Below are 26,474 nucleotides of genomic sequence, written 5' to 3' on the forward strand. Positions count from 1 at the left end.
TCAATGTCTTTTCGTACCTTTTTCCCCTCCATAGTACGTAACGTAAGCACCTAACATAGTCTTGTCAGTAAATTTCGATTCCTTCATCAAAAGTCATTGATATGTTGTTGTGTCTAAATAATTGTAGCCTGTGTTAAGATTGCCTTTTTGGCGTATCAAGGGGGCAGCAGTGGTATAGTGAACCAGTAATCCAGACAGTCCAGGCTAATGCTCTGGGGATAGATAGAACATACAGTACAGCACAGGAACAGGCCCTTCGGTCCACGACGTTGTCAAACATGACGCCAAATTAAACTAATCCCTTCTGCCTGCCCTTGCTCCATATCCCTCCATTCCTTGCATATTTATGTGCTCATCTGAAAGCCCCTTAAACACCCTATTGTACCTGCCTGCACCACCAACCCTGGCAGCACATTCTGGACACCTACCACTCTCAGTGTAAAAAAACTTGTTCCTCACATCACCTTAAGTGCATGCTCCCTAGTATTAGACATATTAATACTGGGAAACACTATCAACTCTCTCTGTGCCTCTCATAATTTTATAGACTTCCATCAGCCTCTTTCACTCCAGAGAAAACAGGCCTATTTTTTCCAGCCTCTCCTTATAGCTCATACCCTCTAATCCAGGCAGCAACCTCTTCTGCACCCACTCCAAAACCTCCATGTCCTTCCTGTAATGTGGCAATACTCTAAATCCAGCTTGGTCAAAATTTTATAAAGCAGCAGCATGACATCCTGACTCTTGTACTCAATGCCCTGACCAATAAAGGCAAGGATGCCTTATACTTTCTTTGCCATCCTGTCTACTTGTTTGGCCACTTTCAGGGAGCTATGCACTTGAACCCCAAGATCCCTCTGTACATCAATGCTGTTCAGGATCCTGCCATTAACTTAACCTTAAAACTTGATGTCCCAAAGTGCAGCACCCCACACTTGCCCCAAATAAACTCAATCTGCCATTTCTCCACTCATATCTGCAACTGATCTATATCCAGCTGTATCCTTTGACAACCTCCTACACTGTCCACTATCCACAATCCACCTATCTTTGTATCATTTGCAAACTTACTAACTCACCCATCTATGTTTTCATCCAAGTTATTTATTTACATCACAAACAGCAGAGGTCCCAGTGTGCATCCCTGCAGAACACCAGTATTCACGGACCTCCAGCCAGAAAAACACCCTTTCATGCCTACTGTCTGACTTCTGTGGACAAGCCAATTCTGAATCCAAGTGGCCAAGTCACCCGTGCATCTTAATCTTCTGAATGAGCCTACCATGAGGGACATTGTCAAAAGCCTTATTAAAATTCATGTAGACATCCACTGCTCTATCCGCATCGAACACCTTTGTAACTTCCTCAAGAAGATCAGTCAAGTTGGTAAGACATGACCTGTCCCACACAAAGCTATGCCTAATTAGGCCATGTTTTTCCAAATGTATGTAAATCCTACCACTAAGAATTCTCTCCAATAGATTCCCAACCACCAATGTGAGACTAGCTGGTCTATAATTTCCTGGATTATCCCCTTTTCTTAAAAAGAGGAACAAATTAACAACTCACCAGTCCTCTGGGATCTCTCCAGGGCCCCAGCAATCTCCTCTCCTGCCTCTCTCAATAACCTAGGGTAGATTGCATTGGGCCCTGGGCACTTATCCACCTTCATACTCTTCAGGAGACTCAACACCACTTCTTTCTTGATCTCAAAATGCCCCAGGACATTGGCATACTCCACATTAATCTCACTATCCTCCATGACCTTCTCCTTGGTGAATACGGATGCAAGGTACTCATTTAGGATCTTGCCCACATCCTCTGCTTCCGAGCACAAGTTCCCTACTTTATCCTGAAGTGGTTTTATCCTCTCCCTAGTTATACTCTTGTTTTTAATGTATGTGTAAAATGTCTTGGGATTCTCTTTAACCTTACTTGCCAAGGTCATTTCATGGCCCCTCCTAATTCCCGGCTTGGGTCCTTTTCTGCTTTCTTTACGTTCTTCATGGACCCTGTCTGATTTTAGCTTCGTAAACCTTATATATGCTTCTTTTTCCCTTTTGACTAAACTCACAACCTCTCTCGTCATCCAAGGGTCTAATACCTTCTGTCCTTGTCCTTCTTCCTTGCTGGAACATACCAGTCCTGAACATTGTCTATAAGCAACTCCGACATGTTAAATATGGATTTGCCTGATATCAGCTGCTCCCAATAGATGGCTTTTAAACTCTTCAACTTTTGAATTGGTCTGTAAACATTTCTTGCCGTTTTAATTAGGATCAATAGCAGAACAAACTGCATCAGTGAACTGTCTTACTGCACCTTGCTTCCAGATTGGGTGCTCTGGCAACTGCCCTCAACTCAGCCTGTAACTTCTAATTGATTCAGTTAACATTTGAAAAATAGCATGTTTTTACGAGGCAGAATAATCTTTCATTGGCAGGAGCATTACGATAAACAGGTCCAGACAGCAGGCGACCGAGGGGGTCATCTGACCTGACTGTCTGCCCCTCTACCGCAGCTGTACTCAAAGAACAAAGAAAATGACAGCATAGGAACAGGCTCTTCAGCCCTCCAAGCCTGCACTGACCATGCTGCCCGACTGAACTAAAGCCCCCTATCCTTCCAGGGACCCTATCCCTCTATTTCCATCCTATTCATGTATTTGTCCAGATGCCTCTTAAAAGTCAGTATCGTATCTGCTTCCACTACCTCCCCCAGCAGCGAGTTCCAGGCACTCACCATCCTCTGTGTAAAAAAACTTACCTTAAACCTTGCCCCTTGCACCTTAAACTTATACCCCCTAGTAATTGACTCTTCCACCCTGGGAATAAGCTTCTGACTATCCACTCGGTCCATGCCTCTCATAACCTTGTAGACTTCTATCAGGTTGCCCCTCAATCTCCATTGTTCTAGTGAGAACAAACAAAGTTTCTCCAACCTCTCCATAAAACTAATGCCCTCCATACCAGGCAACATCCTGGTAAACCTTTTCTGTACCCTCTCCAAAGCCTCCACATCCTTCTGGTAGTCTGGCGACCAGAATTGAACACTATATTCCAAGTGCGGCCTAACTAAGGTTCTGTAAAGCTACAACATGACTTGCCAATTTTTAAACTCAGTGCCCCGGCCAATGAAGGCAAGCATGCTGGGTGTACCTGGAGAGGAAGAATGCAGTGTGCGAGGGCACCATGCTGGCCTTTTATCCAAGGGTAGTGTGCCATTCTATGCCTGCTGAGCACCACGGGGACTGGGGTGCACTATTGACCCCTTTAGTCACATTTTGATTTGATGTTTAAGCTTCCTTCCTATTTTGTCCTTTGTCTCGGGCGATTCCCCTCCTTTTTGGGAGCTAATCCTTTTGATTTGTCCCCTCGCTAATTTGATTTTGTTTATTCGGTTGACCAAAAACCGCAGCAAGAAAACAAGCAGAAATGTTAGCCCACTCTCATCATTTAAGCAGTAGTTATACATAGTGTTAATTAGCCCCATCTGTTTCCAAACCTTGCTGGGGTAAGTATTATTGGAGCTGGAGGAATTATGCCTGAACCCTAACGCTAACAGATGTGCTGCTGTTGACTGGTTATTTTCCACTTTTTGCAAGATTAAATCTGTGATAATTTTCCAATTCTTATTTTTGTTTTTACTTGAGTCAAGAGCTGGGAATCATCAGCAGTCAGCTGGATGCAGCTAACTGGAACCTTTAATTTTGCCAGTGTTATGGAATTTATGGCTCTACTCATTGGTGCAACTCGTAAAGGAAACATGACATTGTGGAAAGTTCTTTGGATTTTACTGCTTTGCACAAATGGAATTTAAAAAAAGTAAATAGAATTTGTTTGGTACTTTCAAGGGAGTGTCATAGAATCCCAACAGTGCAGAAGGGAGGCCATTCAGCCCCTTGAGTCCGCACCGACAACAATCCCACCCATCCCTGTAACCCCACATGTTTACCCTGTTAATCCCTCTAATACTAATGGGCAATTTAACACGGCCAATCCACATAACCTGCAGATCTTTGGACTGTGGAAGGAAACTGGAGCACCTGGAGGAAACCCAAGCAGACATGCAGAGAATGTCTGTGTGGAGTTTGCACGATCACCAGCTGGAATTGAACCTGGGTCCTTGGCGCTGTGAGGCAGCAGTGCTAACCACTGTGCCACCCACTAAACAGTATGTGGATAATCCAACTAGAGGAGGGGCCATACTGGACCTTGTATTGGCAAATGAGCCTGGTCAGTGACTGACCTTTCAGTGAGAGAGCATTTTGAATACAGTGATTCACAACTCCTTAAGTTTTAAGATAGATAAGATGAATGAGGATAAGTCAGGACCTTGAGGGAAGGTATTAAATTAGGGTAGGGCAAATTATGACAGGATTGGGCAGGAGCGAGGGAGAGTAGATGTTCAAATCCCACTGTGGCAGCTGGCGGAGTTTGAAATAATTAAAAGCTAGTCTCAGGAACGGTGTCCCACTGTCAATTGTTGTAAAAACCCATCTGCTTCACTCATGTCCTTTAGGGAAGGAAATCTGCCGTCCTTACTCTGGCCCACATGTGACTCCAGGCTCTCAGCAATGCGGTTGACTCTGAAATGAGCGCTCAGTTGAGGCGCAGCTAGGGAGGGGTAACAAATGCTGACCTCGACGGCGATGCCTGCATCCCATGAAAGAATAAAGGGCAAAAAAAAACTCATCAAATCAGATGCGTGTGAAGGTCGGCATTGGGTTGGGTCAGAATTGAGGGTTTTGTTCTTGTTGTTTGACACTGCAGTACTCCCTCTTTGCCACAGTGTGGTGCTCCAATATTAAATTGAGTGTTTGCTGAGTGTAAAATGTCCCTCTGTGTCTCATCCTATGGAACGATGAGAGGGTCACACCCAGTGCTTGTGTAATCTGAGGATGCCTCGGCATAAAGTGCTGACGGGCAAATATAAACATTCTGATCAACCGAAGCTGTTAAAACAATAACAGCTCCCTTCCCTCTCCATTTATCAGTCTCCACTGCAGCAATTTTGTATTCTACTGTTCTCTCGCTCATGCACGGTGAGGTAGAATTCTGTCCTTAAAGCCTCAGGACTCTGTTCAAGGGAACACACTTCCATGTGAAGCTCATCAATATGTGTCAGCAAGCAATTGCGTTAGGCAAAAGTTCACAGTAGAGCCTGATAACATCCTCGACTGTCAGGGTCAATGGAAAGTGATGTGGATCAGAAATGCCGGTTAGAATCATAGAACCCCTACAGTGCAGAAAGAGGCCATTCGGCCCATCGAGCCTGCCACTGACCAGAATTCCTCCTGGGCCCTAGCCCTGAAATGTGGCATGTTGGCCCTGTTAAACCTGCTAACGCTAGGGGCAGTTTAGCATGGCCAATCACAACTAATCCACACATCTTTGCACTGTGGGAGGAAACCGGAGCACCTGGAGGAAACCCACGCAGACACGGGTAGAACGTGCAAACTCCACACAGACAGTAACCCCAGGCTGGAATTGAACCTGGGTCCCTGGTGCTGTAAGGCCATGATGTGGAGATGCCGGCGTTGGGCTGAGGTAGGCACAGTAAGAAGTCTCTCAACACCAGGTTAAAGTCCAACAGGCTTCCGAAGCACAAGCTTTTGGAGCGCTGCTCCTTCGTCAGCAGTGAGTCCTCACTCACCTGATGAAGGAGCGAGACTCTGAAAGCTCGTGCTGCCGAATAAACCAGTTGGACTTTAACCTGGTGTTGTGAGACTTCATGCTGGGAAGCAGCAGTGATAATCACTGTGCCGCCAGTTATTTTATTCACGCTCTGTCCTAGCAGGCCAGGTTCGAGAAGGCAGGTTATTATCTGGAAGGGCACTCATTGAAAGATGATGCCAGAACCAATTCCTGCGTTTATTTACAGTGTGAAACATTTACCTCCAAATTCCACCACAGCACAGTTTCTAGAAGTGTACCTTTATTTGTACTAAAGTGAAACTCCAATCAATGACCATCACTTGCAGCAAATTAAACACATTATACAATAAACAACAATTCTACTTCTCCTGCTGAGCTACCTGAGAGCTGTGCGAAGTATGGGATCTTACTCTGCATGGCTTGGCTCACAAATGGCAAACTCATCCCAGTTCATTCATTGGCTGAGCTGTGTCTTTTTTTTAAACAGAGCAGACAGCTTTATTGCTGCATCTTTGTCTGTCAGAACTCCCCCTCCAGGAATCTCCATGTAGGAGATTATATCCATCCATCATTCAGTAAGTGTGTGTGAACTGTTAATATGGTCTGCTGCTCCCTGGACAACTCTTAAAAAGAGTTGATAACATAAAACAATTGACAACATGCTCTAACGAGCTTAGTTGCAACTTTTCTTCCGCCTTTTCAAGTCTAGCTACGTACCATATCTTACTGCACTGGGTCTTGAGGTTTCATTTAAGCTTCTGACTTTAATATGCAAGGCAGCAAGGTGTTTGCAGTGAGATCGACTGGTACTTGTGTCTAAGGGTTTAAACAATCTCCGTTGATAGTTCTGATCTTCACATTAGCCATGCTACTGAGGCACAACTGCAGATGCAGTGGGCTCGAAACTTGATTGTGCAGGACCTATTTGTCAGGCAGTGTCCATAAGAACAATATCATTATGAGCAGGGGGTGCCCTTCTCACCACATTGGTAAAGAATTGAAAGGACACAGTCTCACGCCTTGGCGCACAAGGTGCCTAGCGCCAGTCTGAGACCCCCATTACTTGTTTGGCTTTCCCTGAAACACGTTGATATACTCTGGTAAACCAAACTGCACCCTTTCCTTCCCTTCTCCCCTATGTATTCTATAAACCGTATGTTTTGGCTGTGTAGTGCAGAAGAAACAATGCTTTTCACTGTATCCCAATACATGTGGCATCCTTTGAGGAAGGGAATCTGCCATCCTTACCCGGTCTGGCCTATAGGTGACTCCAGACACACACCGATGTGGTTGACTCTTAAATGCCACCTCCCACAAATGGCCGAGCGAGACACTTAGTTCATGGGCAATTAGGGATGGGCAATAAATGCTGGCCCAGCCAGCCACACCCACATCCCACAAATGAATAAAAAAAACAAATTAAAACTAAACTTAAAACCGAATGCTAGTGAATTCCTGTTCATTCATGTAATGCTGCAAACCAAGTTGGTTTTCACGCGTGTGACATTTTGTTGATTTTTTTTCAGGTATCGAATGGGGGATATTGTAAAGGTCGTGGGTTTCCACAATCAGTGTGCTGTGGTTGAATTTAAATACAGGTGTGTGGGTTTAGTTTCACCCTTTTCTGTCTATTTATTTTGTTCTCTGAGCATTATTTTGCTGAGTTTCTGAACCCTGGGCTTCTGGTTCATCAGGCGCGGCCAGTTGTTAAACGTCAGAGGAGAGAAAATCACGGAGGAAGCATTCTATAGGACGCTGCTGCGAGCCGTTACGCTGTGGCCTGGGGCAACACTCCTTGATTACTGCTGTGTGGAGAGCAGCCCTCTGGGTGAGAAAATGCCTGGATTACCTGTTTGGTAACTGCTAAAATTAAAGGGAGTTCAAATCACAGGATTGATTGAAAGTGTGCAATACCTGTCAGATCCTGCATGCCTGAAACTCTGGCACTCGATTTATTCATGAGAGCAACCTCGAGTGTTACAGGCCCGACTTATTTTGGTGGAATTTAAGAAGGAAGTTGGCTGGTGGTGTCCTTTCACCCTTTTACCTTTGACATGTGCCCTTTCACCTTTGGCACATCCACCCAGATGGGATGAAACATCTCCCTCTTGACCCAATCATCATAGATTCTCTACAATTCAGAAGGAGGCCATTTGTCCCATTGAGCCCGAAACAACAGCAGTCCTACCCAGATATATCCCCATAACCCCACATATTTACCCTGATTTAATCTCCCTGACACTAAGAGGCAATTTAGCAGATCTCACACTATAAATGCAGTGAGATTTGGGCAACCCCCTGTCGTTTAAGTCATAGCCCCAAATTGCCAATGATTTGGTACTAAGATGACTGTCGATTTGCGATACCGCAAGAATACCTGGAGTATGAGTTGGCGATTTTAGGCTGGTACATGGGGTGGGGAAGGTTGCGGGGGGTTTGGGGGAGGTGGGGGAACCCCTATTAGGTTGTGGTTGAGACACAACCTCATTGGAGAGAGGACAGAGAACTTCATACAAAGGCAAAAAGACAACCGCTGCTTGAAATCTGAAATATAAACAGGAAATGCACAAGGTCAGGCGGCATCTGTGCAAAGCGAAACAGATTTAACATTTCAGGTTAATGAGCTTTCTTCAGAAGCAGCATCGCTCTGTATCTGGCTTTCTATAAATGACCCGGAATTGTATGATACAGACGCTTGTTACCAAAGGAACAAAAATGTTCCAATGCCCATCACCAACATTCTTCCCCTTGATGGACACAAGTCAATTCATCAAAAAGTGTTAATCTATTTAATCACAGTCTTATTTGAAGCATTGTTTATGATAAATACTTTGCACCAACCAGGAGACTGAGTATATATAGGATGATGGTGATGTTAGCCTAGTTATGTTTCTGAGATGACCTCTCAGTATGATGCTAGCATTCAGAGGGGGTGGCACAGTAACACGGTGGTTAGCACTGCTGCATCACACTGCCAGGGACCTGGGTTCAATTCCCAGTTTGGGTCATTGTCTGTGTGGAGTTTGCACATTCTCCCTGTGTCTGCGTGGGTTTCCTCCAGGTACTCTGGTTTCCTCCTACAGTCCAAAAACGTACAGGTTATGTGAATTGGCCATGCTAAATTGTCTCTTAGTGTCCCAAGATGTGTATGTTAGCAGGGTAACTTGGAGTTGCGAATATAGGGCCTGGGTGGAATGCTCTATCGGAGAGTCAGTGCAGGCTTGATGGGCTGAATGGCCACCTTCTATAGGGGTCCTATGAAAGAGTTGTAACTCAAGGTACTTCTTGTGGGTAATTGAGAGCATATTGTTTACTGTATGTAAATCTCATCCTATCTTTTGGTCATCCGGAAATGAGGTTATGGTACAAGTCAGTCAGCCTTGCTGCACTTGCCTGTCCCACTGTCAGGGAACCTGTAGCAAGGAGTCACCTTCAGCAGGACTGGAAATCCAGTCAGTGGGAGGGCTGGAAGATCCCCACTTATGAACCTGTAAGCTAAACTCTCTGCATGGCAAAATGTGGATAAAGCTTCAGTGGGCTACAATACCAACAACAACTTGTAGTTGTATAGCACCTTAATGAAATAAATTGTCCTAAGCCTTTCAGGAGAACGTCACTGAACAGAATTTGACACCATGTCAGTTGAGATATGGGGGCCAATGTCTAACAGCTTGGTCAAAGAGGGCAGTAAAGGATGAGGGAGCAATTGTTTCAAAAAGAGCTCCATTCATCCTCCTAGCTAGAGATACTGTACAGTCAAATTATAGAGCGGATAAGAAAGCTGCAAACCATTTAAATTGCCCTAGGTAGTCAGAATGCACCATCATACACACATGTTAATTCTTCTGGGTTTGTTCATTGCATAAATGATATGGGCTGCCTTATAGCACCAGGGACCCCAGGTTCGATTCACGGCTTGGGTGATTGTGTGGAGTTTGCACATTCTCCCTGTGTCTGTGTGGGTTTCCTCCCACAGTCCAAAAGACGTGTTGCTTAGGTGCATTGGCCGTGCTATATTCTCCCTCAGTGTACCCGAACAGGCGCCGGAGTGTGGCACCAAAGGGATTTTCACAGTTACTTCATTGCGGTGTTAGTGTAAGCCAGTTGTGACACTAATAATTAAACTTAAACTTAAATAAACTTAACTAATGCACAACAGGTTCCCTTTGTGACTAAAGGATTATTATATTTGCCGTCACCACACTTGTGCCCATCATTGATCCCTCACCAAACACCACCAGAAACAGATGGACTGATTATTAATCTTGTCTGCCTGTGGGACCTTGCTGTCTGTAAATTAACTGTTACATTTAATCACATGAATGTCAATGTACTCAAAATTAATTAATTGGTTGAAATTACTTTGAGATATCCTGCGGTCCTGACGCAAACTTTTTCTTTCTCTCAATATGCTGATATATTAGGTAAGTACTACGTGACACTCTAAAGATATGTATGTAGCTGATTTTTTTATTGAAGAAAGCAATACAAAAATAATTGATAATCTTCAGCAGTTTAATGGCCTAATACCAGTGCAGAAAACTAATGTATTGATAATCACAATTTGGTCTAAAACTGACAATTTTTTCTTTCAGTCTGTGTGATAATGATGAATGTAACTAAACCTCATAGAATCCCTACTGTGCAGAAAGAGGACATTCAGCCCATCGGGTCTGCACCATCTATCCGACAGAGAGTGTTACCCGCACCTAGTACGTTACCTGCGTAACATACTCTGTCGGAGAGATGGTGCAGACCCATTCACCTGCCCTGTCCCCGTAACCTCACACATGTATCCCACTAATCCCCCTAGCTATGCAGCTTGGGACACCAAGGGGCAATTTTAGCATGGCCGACCTACCTAACCTGCATATCTTTGGAGTGTGGGAGGAAACTGGAGCACCCGGAGGAAACCCACACACACGCACTGGGAAAACATGCAGACTGTCACACAGACAGTGACCCGAGAGCGGAATTGAACCCGGGTCCCCGCCGTTGTGAGGCAGCAGTGCTAACCACTGTGCCACCCATAGAACTTAGAAATACTGCATAACTGCTGCCTGCAATATGAGATAGATTGATTTTAATTTAATGTTCTTGTGAAGTGCTTTTCTGTCTATTGTAAAAGGAAGTGTTAAAATGGTGGGGAGTGCCAACCTCTGCCCGTATATAGCAGATAATTCAGATTTCCTCTTGCAGGGGCATTCTGTGGTAGTTCAGATCCTCACTATGAAGTTTTTGTCGAGATAAAAGGGGTCAGGAACTTGTCGGAGGATCAGCGTTACAAGGTGAGGTGCCATTTCTCATTGCCCTGCTTAGGAGAGGGTGTTTGTTGATAGTTGAAGTTGTTTTCTTCCTCCCTTGTTGGCTTAATATTTTAAAACAATTCACAAAACCTCAGTTGTTGCCAGTGTGATCATTACACCCGTGCAGTGATCTTGTGAGTGTCTACTTATCGATGTCCTCTCTCCCGTTTCGATAGCTGGACCAATGCCTTCAGGAAGATTCGGAACTGTACCAATCGTTTCGACGCAAGGGTAGCATTGGACCAGTGAGAGTTCACATTGTGGCAGCAGGAGGCTTCAAAGAGTTAACAGATTTCATCGTCGCAAATTTAGGCATTTCTTACAATGAATTCAACATGCACCGCGTTCTGAGGAGAAAAGAATTTTTGGACTTTATTCAAAGAAAAGTAATTTCATGAAACCTTTGCTCGCATGTTTTTATGTTTTTCCATCTTAAATTTGGCAGGGTTGTCCTCATGCGTGTCTTTCTTTTCTAGGGATGAAGACTGTGTTGGTTGTTCTGTGTTGGTGGAGTTCCCTCCCAGATTTTGCTAACATGTTTGCTTTGTACTTTTGTTGTAGTGATTAATCATTGCACTAAGGAATGGTCAAACTGTGCAGGCACAATAGGAGCACTCGACCAACCCTGATGGGAAAAGCAATTATATGCCTTGCCCATAACTGTTTGTTGGCAATACTGTTTATCCTTCCACTGGAAGGAATGGAATGATTCTTCTCAAAATCAAATGGAACTGCTGCCTCTTAGCATCCTGCAAGACCGATGCTGGGATCATGAAGCAACTGACTGGAACCATTTTACGAGACACTAATTATTACTGTAAATAATCTCAAGTTATTACCTTGTACATTTGCAGCTGCTTTTATTTTCTGCATTAAAACCACATTCATTCTAACCTTTCATTTATCGTGATTGACAGGAATTTTGCTTACGCTAAATGCACAACCTGATTTTTTGATTTCAGTATTTATTATTGTCACACGGATTGAGATATCGTGAAAAACACTGCTTCTTGTGTGCTATACAGACAAAACATACCATTCATAGAGTACATAGGGAAGCAGGGAAGGAAAGGGTGCAGAATGTGGTATTACAGTCATAGCTAGGGGATAGAGAAAGATCCAAAAGTCTGATGGCAACAGGGAAGAAGCTGTTCTTGAGTTGGTTGGTATGTGACTTCAGACTTTTTCCAATGGAAGAAGATGGAAGAAAGTATGGCCAGAGTGTGTGGGGTCTTTGATTATGCTGGCTGCTTTTCCAAGGCAGTGGGAAGTGTAAACAGAGTCAATGGATAGGAGACTGGTCTCTGTTCACAACCTTTTGTAACTTCTTGCAGTCTGGTACAGGGCAGGAGCCATTCCAAGCTGTGGTACATCCAGAGAGAATGCATTGTATGTTGCATCTGTAAAAATTGGTGAAAGTCAAAGCAGCCATGCCAAATTTCCTGAGGAAGTAGCGGCGTTGGTGGGCTTTCTTTACTATACCATCGGCATGGAGGGACCAGGACAGCTTGTTGCTGATCTGAATGTCTTCCACTTCATCACCAACTGCATGAAAGTTTTGTGGCGTCCAGGCACGCTGTGGGCCACTGACCTTTTCTACAACTATAATTCGTGCCATCCTGCCTCTCCCTCACCGTGAGGTGGGTAGAATAGTGTTACATGATTCTCTGGCTGATTCACCATCACCGAGAATGGATTCAACCTCCCCAGCTGAAGTGAGAATGTTTCACAGCTGTGTCATTCAGACTTATGATCATTTGGATGTCTGTCAGTGTTCAACCACTTCAGCTACTAATCTCGCCTGTGATTGTCTGGGATCCGCACCAGTGTTGTGATAGTGAGCAATTTTTCCAGGGCAAGTTGTCAACTGCTATCTGTAGTTACACCATGGTAACCTGATGGAAAGGCATCTTCAGTTTAAACTAGTGCATCTCCTATGATGGAGGTTATGGAATGTTTTAAGCTCCAGAGGAAAGTTCAGTGACTAATTTGCCCTGTCCTTTATGGGCCAGTGCACAGTTTAATTAGGCAAAACAGATCATTATAGCTGCTTCGAAACACATGGAGTTAATCAGAGGGCAGTTGTTACTGATTTAAAATTTCTGGCTGGTGCCTCAGAAGGGAACAACAAAATAACTGGCATTCATAAGAAATAGGAGCAGGAGTAGGCCATCTAGCCCTTCGAGCCTGCCCCGCCATTCAATAAGATCATGGCTGATCTGTTGTGGCTCAGTTCCACTTTCCCGCCCTCTCCCCATAACCCTTAATCCCCTCTCTTATCAAAAACCCATCAACCCGCGTCTTAAAAATATTTAGCGAGGCAGCCTCCACCACTTCAATGGGCAGAGAATTCCAGAGATTCACCACCCTTTGAGTGAAGAAGTTCCTCCTCAACTCCGTTCTAAACCACCCCCCCCCCCCCACCTTTATCTTGAGGCTGTGCCCCCTAGTCCTACTGTCCTTTCTGAGCAGGAAGAGTCTCTCCACCTCTATCCTATCCATCCCATTCTTTTCAGGAGAGTAGAGATATCATCCCATGTATAACATATAAGTATTTTTCACAGTGCAAATTCTGGTACTTAGATGATTCTTTGAAGTGTGACAATTACTTGCGGTCAAGTTTGATGCTGGATGAAACTGGTCGGAATGTATACGCTCTGAATTTATTTTTAAGTATGAGTTTTGACGTCAGTCAGGAAGGCAGTCTGACTCCTGTATCAGTGAGACATTTACAACTGCTGGGGAAACATTGCGGTACCCATTTCAGATGACGAGCTCTCATTATACCTCTGTTTGTAGAGTGTCAGGGTGACCCTGGAAAATATGACTGATGCAGGCGTAGATAATGTTCTTATTGCATGGCAAGTATGGTCAAGTTTGCAAGATGTTAAACTGCTATTATAGTGATGGATGGTTGTGACTGCAGTATTTTTTACTGACGTGTTGGATTTTTGCATCTCGTTACGGCTGTACAATGTTATAAATTGTCTTAATGTTTCCAGTCGTGAGTGACACAAGAAAAGAAAGACTTAGGTTGATGTGGTGCAGTTTAAAACCTCAATGCCAATGTTTAAGTGTGGTTTAAAACGCAGGCCAGAAACTTCAAGGTGTTTTACGAAGTTAGCCTAAACCCTAAGATTTACATTTGAATTTGGCAGGGGTGAGAATAAGATGCATCACTCCAGCTATGATTCAAGTTACCCACTCAGAAGCTTTTATTAACCGAAGTTTATTTAGGAAAACCGTTAAAATAAAACTAAAAGAAATTAGTATAGCTTTTACCAAATTATAAAATTTAGACATAACACAATATAGACCTTAACAACTAGCTATTTAAAATCTTTTCCAAATCAAGCACCAGTTTAAAGTTTAAACTTTCAGTGTCACAAGTAGGCTTACATTAACGCTGCAATGAAGTTACTGTTAAAATCCCTTCATCACCACACCCCGGTGCCTGTTTGGGTACACTGAGGGAGAATTTAACATGGCCAATGCACCTAAACAGCACGTCTTTCAGACTGTGGGAGGAACAAAGAACAATACAGCACAGGAAACAGGCCCTTTGGCCCTCCAAGCCTGCGCCGGAACCAGAGCACCCACAGGAAACTCTCACAAACATGACAAAGTGCAGTCTCTGCACAGACAGTGACCCAGGCCGGGAATCAAATCTAGGTCCCTGGCACTATTAAGACGAGAATTAACGGGTACAGGGAGTGGGTAGGAAAATGGAGTTGAAGCCATTATTGTACTGAATGGCAGGACAGGTTCAATAGGCACTGTATTCTACCCCTGCTCCTATTTTTTGTGTTGTGAGTGCTTGGGAGATTTTCGTTTTGAGTGAAGGGGAGGAATTGAACAAGTTATTCAATTCCTCCAAGGTCAATAGATGCCAAATCTTTTGACAGCCACAAAGTACACAGGGGATTATCAATAGATCTTCCTGGAAAACTGACTCTCTTAAGGATTCAATGGGAAGTGATTGGGGGAGGTTAAAACCTGTTGCTTCAACCCGGACCATTGTTCTGGGTCCCCGGGTAGAGATTTGTTTGCCATGAGCTGCAGTTGCTGCTTTTCCTTTGGTTATCAGTAAAGAGTTTCTTGGTGATGGAAGGCTAGCCTTGGTGCAATTATTACAGCAAGTGGCACGATGGCACAGTGGTTAGCACAGCTGCCTCTCAGCGCCAGGGATCCGGGTTCAGTTCTGACCTCGGACAACTGTTTGTATGAAGTTTGCACGTTCTCTCCATATCCGTGTGGGTTTCCTTTGCGTGCTCTGGTTTCCTCCCACACTTCAGTGATGTACAGGTTTGGCGGATTAGCCATGCTAAATTGTCCCTTTAGTGTCCCTAAAACATGTAGGTTAAGGGGATTAGTGGGATACATGTGTGTGGTTATTTGGATAGGACATGGGCTGGACCTGGTTAAGATACTCTGTTGGCAAGTTGTGCAGACATGATTGGCCATGCTAAATTGCCCCTAAGTGTCAGGGAGATTAGCAGGGTAAATGTGGGGTTACAGGGATAGGGCTGGGGTGGGATTGTTGCGGATGCACGCTTGACAGGCCGAATTGCCTCTTTTTGCATTGTAGGGATTCTATGAAGCCCAGGCCTAACTATGATACTTGACACAATGATTTCTGTTTGAGTATTTTCCTGGCACGCTGTAAATTGATATTTATCATTGGGAGCCTGATGACATTTTGAACCATGTGCCATTGCTCCAGGGCTGTTGGGAGAGCACACTTTAAACATTCATCTTTCCATTTAAGTCCATTGTGCTGGGACTCTGTTCAGCCGCTTGCACTTTCATGGTAAGATTCACACACTGTCGAATATCTCGAACAAAGGTGAAATATTGTGTGTGCTGGAAATCTGAAATATAAGCGGAAAATGTTAACCCAGAATTTAAGATGTTTATTTACAATGTTAATGCAGATGGACAGTTCTTACGATCCAGGTTTTCCCTGATGTCTCAGCCTGATGAAGCAAGTCAGATAGGTCAGAAGATGCCAGTCAATCTTCAGAAACTTGGCTTTGTGACGTAAATAAAGGGTTAACATTTCAAATTGGTGACCTTTCATCAGAAGGGTTTGGATGCAGTTTTCGAAGGCTCCCAGCATCCAGGAAGTAGCCTCACCAGGAGCAGAGTGAGAGAGATAATCGGGTTTTTAGTTGTTGAGGAAGTGCCCTTGATTCCTATTGAAATTGGTGGCAATTTTTAAAAATTGATTTGTGGGACATGGGTGTCGCTGGCTGGCCATCCCTCGTGTGGTGGCGAGATGCCTTCTTGAATCGCTGCAGTCCACGTGCTGTGGGTTGACCCACAATGCTTTCAGAGATGGAATCCCAGGATTTTGACCCAGCAACTGCGAAGGAACAGCCGATATATTTCCAAATCAGGATGATGAGTGGCTTGGAGGGGAACTTTCAGGGGTGGTGAGTTCACATATATCTGCTGCCCTCGTCCTTCGAGGTGGAAGCAGTTGTGGGTCTGGAAGGTGCTGTCTAAAGATCTTTGGTGAATTGCTGCAGTGCATCTTGTAGATAGTATCAGAATGTGTACTGAGCGTTGGTGGTGGAAGAAGTGGATGTTTGTGAACGTGGTGCCAATCAAGTGGGCTGCTTTGTCCTGGATGATGTCAAGCTCCTTGAGTGCTTTGAGTTGAATGCTTTGCTAAACCACATGATGTGGGACTGGAGCTGTGCAAAGGCCAAAACAGGTAGGTGGGCGTAACAGGTTTTCCTTCAGTGAGTTGTTTTTTTAAGACAATTTTGGCAGCTTTTATGCCCACTATATCTAGTGTCGATCCAGAAATCCCCAAATTTGTTGGAATTTCGTTTCACATTCTGCTGTGGTGGGATTTAACGTAAGAACATAAGAAATAGGAGCAGGACTAGGCCATCTAGCTCTTTGAGCCTGCCCCGCCATTCAATAAGATCATGGCTGATCTGTCGTGGCTCAGTTCCACATTCCCGCCCTCTCCCCATAACCCTTAATCCCCTCTCTTATCAAAAACCCATCAACCCGTGTCTTAAAAATATTTAGCGAGGCAGCCTCCACCACTTCAACGAGCAGAGAATTCCAGAGATTCACCACCCTTTGAGTGAAGAAGTTCCTCCTCAACTCCGTTCTAAACCACCCCCCCCTTTATCTTGAGGCTGTGCCCCCTAGTCCTACTGTCCTTTCTGAGCAGGAAGAGTCTCTCCACCTCTATCCTATCCATCCCATTCATCATCTTATACATCTCAATGAGATCTCCCCTCATTCTTCTAAACTCTAATGAGTACAAGCCTAGTTTATTCAGCCTCTCCTCATAGCTCAACCCCCTCAACTCCGGAACCAGCCTAGTAAACCTCCTCTGCACTCCCTCCAAGGCCAAAATATCCTTGCGTAAGTGCGGCGACCAAAACTGCACACAGTACTCCAGCTGCGGCCTCACCAATGCCCTATACAGCTGCAGCAAGACCTCCCTTCTTTTATATTCAATCCCCCTCACTATGAAGGCCAGCATCCCATTCGCCTTCCTGACCACCTGCTGCACCTGCAGGCTGGGTTTTTGCGACTCATGCACAAGGACCCCGAGGTCCCTCTGCACCGTCGCCTGCTGCAGTTTTTCGCCTCGTAAGTAATAGTCCTTCCTACCATTCTTCCTACCAAAGTGGACCACCTCACACTTGCCAACATTAAATTCCATTTGCCATTTCCTGGCCCATTCGCCCAGCCTATCTAGATCCTTCTGCAGACTCTCCACACCCTCCGCGCAATTTGCCGTTCCACCAATCTTGGTGTCATCAGCAAATTTCAACACCCTACACTCAGTTCCCTCCTCCAGATCATCTATATAAATGGTAAATAGCTGAGGCCCCAGCACCGACCCCTGGGGCACTCCACTAGTCACCAACCGCCAATCCGAATAGCACCCATTGACCCCCCTCCTCTCTGTCTCCTATTTGACAACCAATCCTCTATCCACACTAACACCCTACCCCCAACTTCATGCCCCCTGACCTTCTGCAATAACCTCGTGAGGTACCTTGTCAGACACCTTCTGAAAAGGCGATTTGAGCCACAATATTGCTGTGACCGCTTAAATTAACAAATTAATTCATGAATCACTGAAAACTTTGAGTTAATTTCCTCTAATGAAGATAATGATTTGGTCAATCATGCATATCACTCTGACATTCTACATGTTGTTGGGTTTTTAAATTCAGGCCCTGGCCCAAAGATTAACAGTCTGGTTTAGCAGCTCACAGATTGTGTTTCTGGTACTGATTTAACACCCCCCCCCACCCCGGTGCAAATCACAGTTCTTCCTGTCTGTATTAACATGGCATTAATACTCTGGAGTAAAAAACGTAATCACAGTTTTAATAGTTTTGGCTGACAAGGATTGTGTGAGTTTTTCTGAAAATTGGAATACCAGTGCAAATGCCTCAGTATTTCATCCACTCTTATTGAAACCTATTGAAAATATTTGAATGTTAGTTTCTAGCCCCATCTTACGCACCAGATCTTCCAGTCGTTCAACTTGTTATGGAGGTTAGTAACCGCGTAGAGCAGAAGGTACCTCTGTCAATCTTCAGTCTGGACATAGCTGATCTCAATTAAAACATTAGTGTAGGCTGTTTCAAAGGTCTTGAATCTCATCCACCAGCCTTTCTGTCTCTAAACATTATTCAACTACCACTGCTGGCTTTTGTATATGTGAGTACTTGGAGGAGGTCAAGATTTTGATTTGATTTCTTATTGTCACACGTACTGGAACACAGTGAAAAGCATTGTTTTTTGCGCGCTATACAGGCCACTCGTTGAGAAGGCGGAGAGAAGAGGGTGCAGAATTTAATGTTACAGTTATAGCTAAGGTGCAGAGAAAGATCAGCTTAATATATGTTAGGTCCATTCAAAAGTCTGATGGCCGCAGCGAACTTGAGTCGGTTGGTACGTGAGCTCAGACTTTTGTATCTTTTTCCCGATGGAAAGTAGTGGAAGAGAGTATGTCCAAGATGCGTGGGGGATCCTTGATTATACTGGCTGCTTTTCTGAGGCAGCAGGAAATGTAGCTAGAGTCTATGGATAGGAGGCTGGTATGTGTGATGGGCTGGGCTACGTCCACAATCCTTTGTAGTTTCATGTGGTCTTGGACAGAGCAGGAGCCAAACCAATGTGTGACACATCCGGAAAGGATGCTTTCTATGGTGCATCTGTAAAAGTTGGTGAGAGTTGTAGCGGATATGCCAAATTTCCTTAGCTTCCTGAGAAAGTTCAGTTCTGATAGTTTCCATTAGCTGTTCATTGTCTGCATTCTCACTTGCAATGGAGCAGTTTAGGTGAGGTTTAGGAAAATTCCCTGTGGAACTAGGCCATAGGAAGCCTTCGATACCTCCAGCGCTGGAGGGGTTGTAACTGGTGGGCAGATTAAAAAAAAACTTCTTCCAGCTACTTCCTCTCATTAGTGCTCCACTTTCAATTATTTTGACATGTTGTATATAGCGGTGGCGTAGTGGTATTGTCACTGGACTAGTAAACCAAGGGTAAAGATCTGGGGATTCAGGTTCGAATCCCACTGCGACAGATGGTGAAACTTGAATTCAATTAATAAAACCTGGAATTAGAAGTCTAACGATAACCATGAAACCATTGTCAATTGTTGTAAAAACTCAGCTGATTCACTAATGTCCTTTAGGGAAGGAAATCCACTGTCCTTACCTGGTCTGGCCTACATGTGACTCCAGAGCCACAGCAATGTGGTTGACTCTTAAATGGCCTCAGGAATGGGCGGTAAAAACTGGCTCAGCCCATGGCTCCCACATCCCAAGAATGAATAAAACTAAAATACCTCTTTACTGAAAGGCTAGTTTATAATGTAACACTAAAAATGACAAAGGTACACTTGCATCAAGATTTCAGTTCTTCCTCTACCATTATGTTTTGATTCATTGCAGATCACATCCTGATATAGTGAAGCCACTGATTAATTGTATGCACACACCATCCTTTCTCTGTTGAATATCACTGTTTTATTGAGCTCTAATATATAATCAGTATAAATGTTATGAATAAAGATGTAATACAGTACTTACTCTAAATGAAACAGCGTAGCAAAGAGACCTGGGTGTCAAGCTTCATACATCATTAAAAATAACAACGTTAAGTTAACAAGACCATAAAAAAGCAAGCAAAAAATAGAACAAAAGGAAGATACTGTGGATGCTGGAAACCGAAAGTAAAAAAGAAAGCACTGAAGGTGCATCATATTAGATAGAAAACATTAACTTTGTTTCTTTGATCACGGATACTGACAGACCTGCTGAGTATTTTCAGCACTGTCTTTTACAACAAAAAACTCCCATTCATTTCTGGAGAAATAAAACTGAAAAGCAAATCATTAAATCTCTACAGTGCAGAAGGAGGCCATTTAGCCCATCAAACCTGCACCGACAGCTATCGCAGCACAGGCCCTATCCCTGTAACACCATGGGTTTTTCCTGCTGATCCCCTAACAGTAAGGGGTAGTTTAGCATAGCCAATTAACATAACTAACCTGCACATGAGTGGCACAGTTGTTAGCATTGCTGCCTCACAGGACCAGTGACCCGGGTTCAATTTTTGGCTTGGTTCACTGTCTGTGCAGTTTGCACGTTCTCCCCGTGTCTGTGTGGATTTCCTTTGGATCCTCCGGTTTCTTCCCACCGTCCGAAAGACGTGCTGATGAGGTGATTGAGAAATTCTCCTCCGTGTACTCAAACAGACACTGGAGTGTGGTGTCTCGGGGATGTTCACAGTAACTTCATTGCAGTGTTAATGTAAGCCTACTTGTGACTCTGATAAACAAATAAATAAAAATCTTTGGTGTGTGGGAGGAAAACCACACAGACACGGAGAGGATATGCAAACTCCACACAGGCAATTGTCTGAGGGGAATTGAACCAGGGTCGCTGCTGTTGTGAGGCAGCAGTGCTAACCACTGTACCACTTTGTCAAACTGCTTATAGAAAACGGTGGGGTGCACTTGGGGTATGGTGCATAGTTCTGGCTTCCATGTTACGGGAAGTATGTAGAGGTATTGTAGAAGGTTTATAAAAAAAATGGATTTGCAAGGACGTTAGGAGAACTGAGAGGTTATAATCATTATGAAAGACTGAGCAGGATAGGGTTCTTTATATTTGGAAGGAATGGCTGAGATGGGACCAAATCGAATCATTAAGATTATAAGGCATTTGTTACGGCAGATGTAAAGAAGATGTTTCCACTTGTGGGGAGTTCAGAACCAGGGATCATGAATATGAGATAGTCACAAATAAATCCAATAACAGATTCAGGAAGGCTATCAATCCGGACAGTGGGGAGAAGGTGGAACACACGACCAAAAGTAATAGTTTAGATGCTGAAAGGAAGGGAATCAGTACCTTCCAATTCTGCAGAGATCAATGTTTCTTGTTCACCGGTTTTGTTCAAGCATACTCCGGGAAGTTATATCCAATAAGCTTCTCGATCAACTACAATACGCCATACTTCTACTGTTATACGTTTGCATTTACCAATCACAAATTAACAAGATTTTTTTTAATTCATTCATGGGACATTGGCATTGCTGCCTGGACAGCATTTACTGCCCATCCCTAGTTGCTCAAAAGAATTAACCACATTGCTGTGGTCCTGGACACAAGGAGGGCAGATTTCCTTCCCTAACGGACATTAGTAAACCAGGTGGGGTTTTCCAACAACTGACAATGGTTTCATGGTCATCAGTAGATTCTTAATCCCAGGTTTTTTTTATTGAATTCAAATTCCACCATCTGCTGTGGTGGGATTCGAACCCGGATCCCCAGAACATTAGCTGAGTTTCGGGATTAATAGTCTAGCGATAACACTGCTAGGCCATCACCTCCCCATGATTTGCTACTTTAATGGGTGGCACAGTGGTTAGCACTGCTGCCTCTCAGCTCTAGGGACCCAGCTTCAATTCCCGGCTTGGGGTTCACTGTCTGTTTGGAGTTTGCACAATCTCCCTGTGTCTGCATGGGTTCCTTCTGGGTGCTCCGGTTTCCTCTCTCAGTCCAAAGATGTGTGGGTTAGGTGGATTGGCCATGCTGAATTGCCCCTTAGTGTCAAGGGGTCTAGCTAGGATAAATGCAAGGCTTTATGGGGATAGGGCCTGGGTGGGATTGTGGTCAGTGCAGACTCGATGGGCTGATGGCGTCCCTCTGCACAGTAAGGTTTCTATGAATACAATTACCCAATCAATACTCATACACATATACACTGATTATACCATCATGTTTACACTGCAGCTATGACACTCAACTTTCAATTGCAAGGGTCAAGGCAACATCCTGTGTCTTTGTCGGAAAGCTGCCACCCTGCTCAGTTCCTACATGATCTCACAGCTGCACCTTGAGTCTTTATAATAAAATTTTACTGAAATGTTGTTATTAACCCTTGCTCTCCCCTTTCAGATGCATTCAAGGGGAAGGTTGGTGCATTAGAAAGGAATAGAAGATTATACAGTGTTAGATGAAGGGGGGTTGGCAGAAGCTCATATGGAGAACAGCCAAAGGCGAGAGCCTATTGAATCGAAGGTCTGTTTCTGTGCTGCAAATTCCATGTTATTCCTTTTCAAGTCATGTCACCCGTTTGTGATCACTTCCTAAATAAACAAACACAAACCTCCGGGTTCTGCTGCTTCCTGTCATTTTGACCCCATGTGAATGAGCTTTTTGAGAGTACAGGAAGCTATTTGAAAACTAGCTCACTGCCTCTTTTGTTTTAAAAATGATCTGGCAGCAAAAAGAATTGATCTATCCCAAAGCCAGGATCTCGATGAAAGGTCTATCAACTTAGCACAGGAAAACACAAAATGGGGCTTTTGGCCAGCAAACATTTTCTTCTACAGTTCTACAGGACACAGTAAGAAGTCTTACAACACTAGGTTAAAATCCAACAGGTTTATTTGGTAACACGAGCTTTCAGAGCACTGCTCCTTTATCAGGTGACTCACCCGGTGAAGGAGCAGCGCTCCAAAAGTTTGTGATTTCAAATAAACCTGTTGGACTTTAACCTGCCCCTGTCCAATGCTGGCATCTCCACGTCAGTTCTCCAGGACATATCCAATTACCCTCCCACCGCACCCAGTGATCTCTTCCCGTCACCCCGTGCATTTAATTTATTTCTTTTTTGTCCAAATCAGATTTTTCATTGAAAAGCTAAGCCGAAGGCCCCATCTACCTGCTCAGGTGGACATAAGACCCCTGGGTAAAATTTCAAGTATATGGGGGGGGAGCTTACCTGCTTGTCACACCAGTCGATCAGCATAGAACATAGAACATTACAGCGCAGTACAGGCCCTTCGGCCCTCGATGTTGCGCCGACCAGTGGAACCAATCTAATGACCCTCTAACCTAAACTAATCCAATGTTATCCATATGCCTATCCACTGACCATTTGAACGCCCTTAAAGTTAGCGAGTCCACAACTGCTGCAGGCAGGGCATTCCATGCCCTTACTACCCGGCAACCTGGGTACATGGCAACCCGGCAAGATTGTGAGAGAAGCGAAAAATAGCTTTGCATTCGTGTCTCACCTATCGCAATACCACACAACACTGGTGTGATCAGCCCGCACCTTGCCAGTGGGACCAGAGGCCATTGAAGCTCCCTCAGGTGGTTGGGGTGGGGGAGGGGGGCAGTGCTAGCCTGGGACTCTGGCACTGCCTGTTCTGTACAGTGCCAAGTGGTGGGACCTAAGGGAGGGACAGGGCCTGAAGGGGAAGGGCCTAAGGAGAGGCAGGGAACTGCACACTCTGCAATCAAGGATTGCGGGGGCAGCAATCAGCCGGAGGGGTGGTGGAGAAGGGGTGGGAATGGGCTGGCGATTGGCAGGGTGAGAAGGGTGGTGATCGACTGGTGGGATGTCGTTGGGATGGTTGGGGGAGTGAGATATTCCCCAGTGCGTTAATTGTGCACTCTTGTAAATGGTTGAAACTTGAGAATTCAAGTCTTGGGACTTGAGAAACTGAGTTACAGAGAAAGATTGAATAGGTTAGGACTTTATTCCCTGGAGTGTAGAAGAATGAGGGGAGATTTGGTTGAGGTATGTAAAATTATGATGGGTATAGATAGAGTGAATGCAAGCAGGCTTTTTACACTGAGGCTAAGGGAGAAAAAAAACTAGAAGACATGGGTTAAGGGTGAAGGGGGAAAAGTTTAAAGAGAATATTAAGGAGGGGTTCTTCGCACAGAGAGTGGTGGGAGTGGGGAATGAGCTACCAGATGAAGTGGTGAATGCGGGCTGACTTTTAACATTTAAGAAAAACTTGGACAGGTACATGGATGAGAGGGGTGTGGAGGGATATGGTCCAGGTGCAGGTCAGTGGGACTAGGCAGAACAATGGTTCAGCACAGCCAAGAAGGGCTAAAAGGCCTGTTTCTGCGCTGTAGTGATCTATGGTTTTATGGCTAGTGCCCTGGGAGATCAGCACGTGCGCAATGGCACTCTCTAGCTATCAGCAGTCGACTTCCCGGCAAGCTTAGACTCTATCCACTACCCCTACTGGTGAAAATCACACCTTGCCTCATTATTTTTTCTAAGTGGCAAAAGATTGTGTCTGGGAGCTCGCCCAAATTCAACTCTCTCCCTCTGTTTTCATGCTCATTTGGCATTTAGAATGATTTTGGTAAGATCACCCCCAACTACCCCTCTCCCGCAACACTAAAAAACTATTCATATTGCCATTAACTCATTCACTGGTTGTAGCATTTTGTTGTACGCGGGTCAGTTGTCCACTCTAGAGACCTGAGCACAAAATCTAGACTGGCCCTTCAGTGTATTACTGAAAGAAAGCTGCACAGTTTTTTACATTCCCTTCCTGATGAAGATGAAAGATCCCATGGCAATATCCATAGAAAACAGGAGAGTTGTCATGGAATCTTGATCACTATTTATTCCTTGACCGACATGTGAAACACAATGGGTGTCCTGAAGACTATACAAACACAGTCTTTCTTTCCAACAATTTTGGGCTCGCTACCAAATAATTAAGCAGAAGTCACAAGCGTATCTGGCCACCTGAACTATTCAACTCTGACTGGATGCTTCCCACAGAAAATATTTCCTTAGGCTTACTAACATAGAAGCCATTATTAATTGTCTATTGAAAGTTGTACAGTGTCTACATACCCTGGAATTTGCTGTCCATGAGAGTGGCGGAAGCGACATATGATTTCTAAAGGAAATTAGATGAGCGCCTCAAGGAAATAAGTATACAACTTGGAGGGCAATGGAGATAGAGCAGGAAAATGGGGCTGATCAGATTGCTCTACTGAGAAATAGCATGGACGCAATGGGCTGAATGGCCTCCTTCTGTTCAGTAACAATGCAATGACATTCATCCATATAATTTTCAATTCAGTTTTCCCATTCCTTGTAAAGGAGGAAATTGGTATGATGCATGCACTTTGGCTGAGAATTGTTCCATCTGCATACACCTTGCAAATTAAACACACTAAATCCTGTGATTACATTTGCTCTTTGTTGGACCCAAGGAAAGCATTAATGTTCTTTAAAGGTAATATATGAAACCTTCACATGATGTTCCATTATCACTGTGTGATATACAAGAGAGTCATGCTATTCTTGATATTTAATGTAGACTACTTGTTGGGAAACAGTGGGACATAGAAAATGTGTGTCTAAAAACCAGCTGGAACACTATAATGGAATATCCAATTTCAATAAAATCATCTCAGGTTTGGCATGATCCCTCACTGCTTTATTTCTACCATTTCAGAGGCTGGAGAACACATTGCCTTCCTGAGTTGGGTTGGAGAGAGCCAAATTCATTTCCATTGTTGTGTTTGTTGTGTAAAATGATTGGCAATGAGAGGATTTGCTAGTTATGAACAGCAGGAGGCCATTTAGCCCCTTGAGCGCGTTCCATCATTCAATGAGATCATGGCTGGTCTGCAAATTAACTCCATGTGCCCTAATAAAAATCTATCCATCTCAGTTTTAAAATTAATGGTTTATTGGGCATTGGTTGCAGTTTGTGCGTGAGAGTTTGTGGAGATGCAATTCAACTTGTTCCTTTTCTTGGCATACAAACACCATTCAAACCATTGTATCATTTATATTCCCTTTCCCACATGTAACTCAAAGTCTGTTGCTGCAATACTGATTTATTTTTTCAAGGAACCTGCAACGATGGTGATCTCAAACAATAATTGTACCTATCCTGTTTAGAGTCACAGAGTTATAGAGAGATATACAGCATGGTCCAACTTGTCCATGCCAGTCAGGTTTCTTAAACTGAACTAGTGCCCTTTACTTGTGTTTGGCTCATATCCCTCTAAATCTTTCCCATCCGCGTACCTGTCCAAATGCCTTTTAAATGTTGTAACTGTACCCACCTCTACCATGTCCCTGGCAGCTCATTCCATATATGCACCACCCTCTGGGTGAAATGTATGCCCCTCAGATCTCTTTTAAATCTTTCCCTTCTCACCTAAAACCT

General features: G+C 44.2%; 1 protein-coding gene across 2 annotated transcripts in view; it reads left to right on the top strand.

The window, feature by feature from the left end:
• Positions 1-11,856, top strand: part of ghdc (GH3 domain containing) — a 31,949-nt gene extending 20,093 nt beyond the window's left edge. For both annotated transcript variants that reach the window (XM_080213711.1, XM_080213713.1), the window contains exons 5-8: positions 7,184-7,255; positions 7,352-7,485; positions 10,857-10,945; positions 11,140-11,856. In XM_080213711.1, coding sequence (XP_080069837.1) covers positions 7,184-7,255; positions 7,352-7,485; positions 10,857-10,945; positions 11,140-11,361 — 517 coding nt within the window. In that variant the 3' untranslated portion in view covers positions 11,362-11,856. The remainder of the gene's footprint in view (positions 1-7,183; positions 7,256-7,351; positions 7,486-10,856; positions 10,946-11,139) is intronic.
• The last annotated feature ends 14,618 nt before the right edge of the window (positions 11,857-26,474 follow it).

Source organism: Carcharhinus amblyrhynchos, chromosome 27 (assembly GCF_965287045.1).
Source record: "Carcharhinus amblyrhynchos chromosome 27, sCarAmb.v2.hapA, whole genome shotgun sequence".
Lineage (NCBI taxonomy): Eukaryota > Metazoa > Chordata > Chondrichthyes > Carcharhiniformes > Carcharhinidae > Carcharhinus > Carcharhinus amblyrhynchos.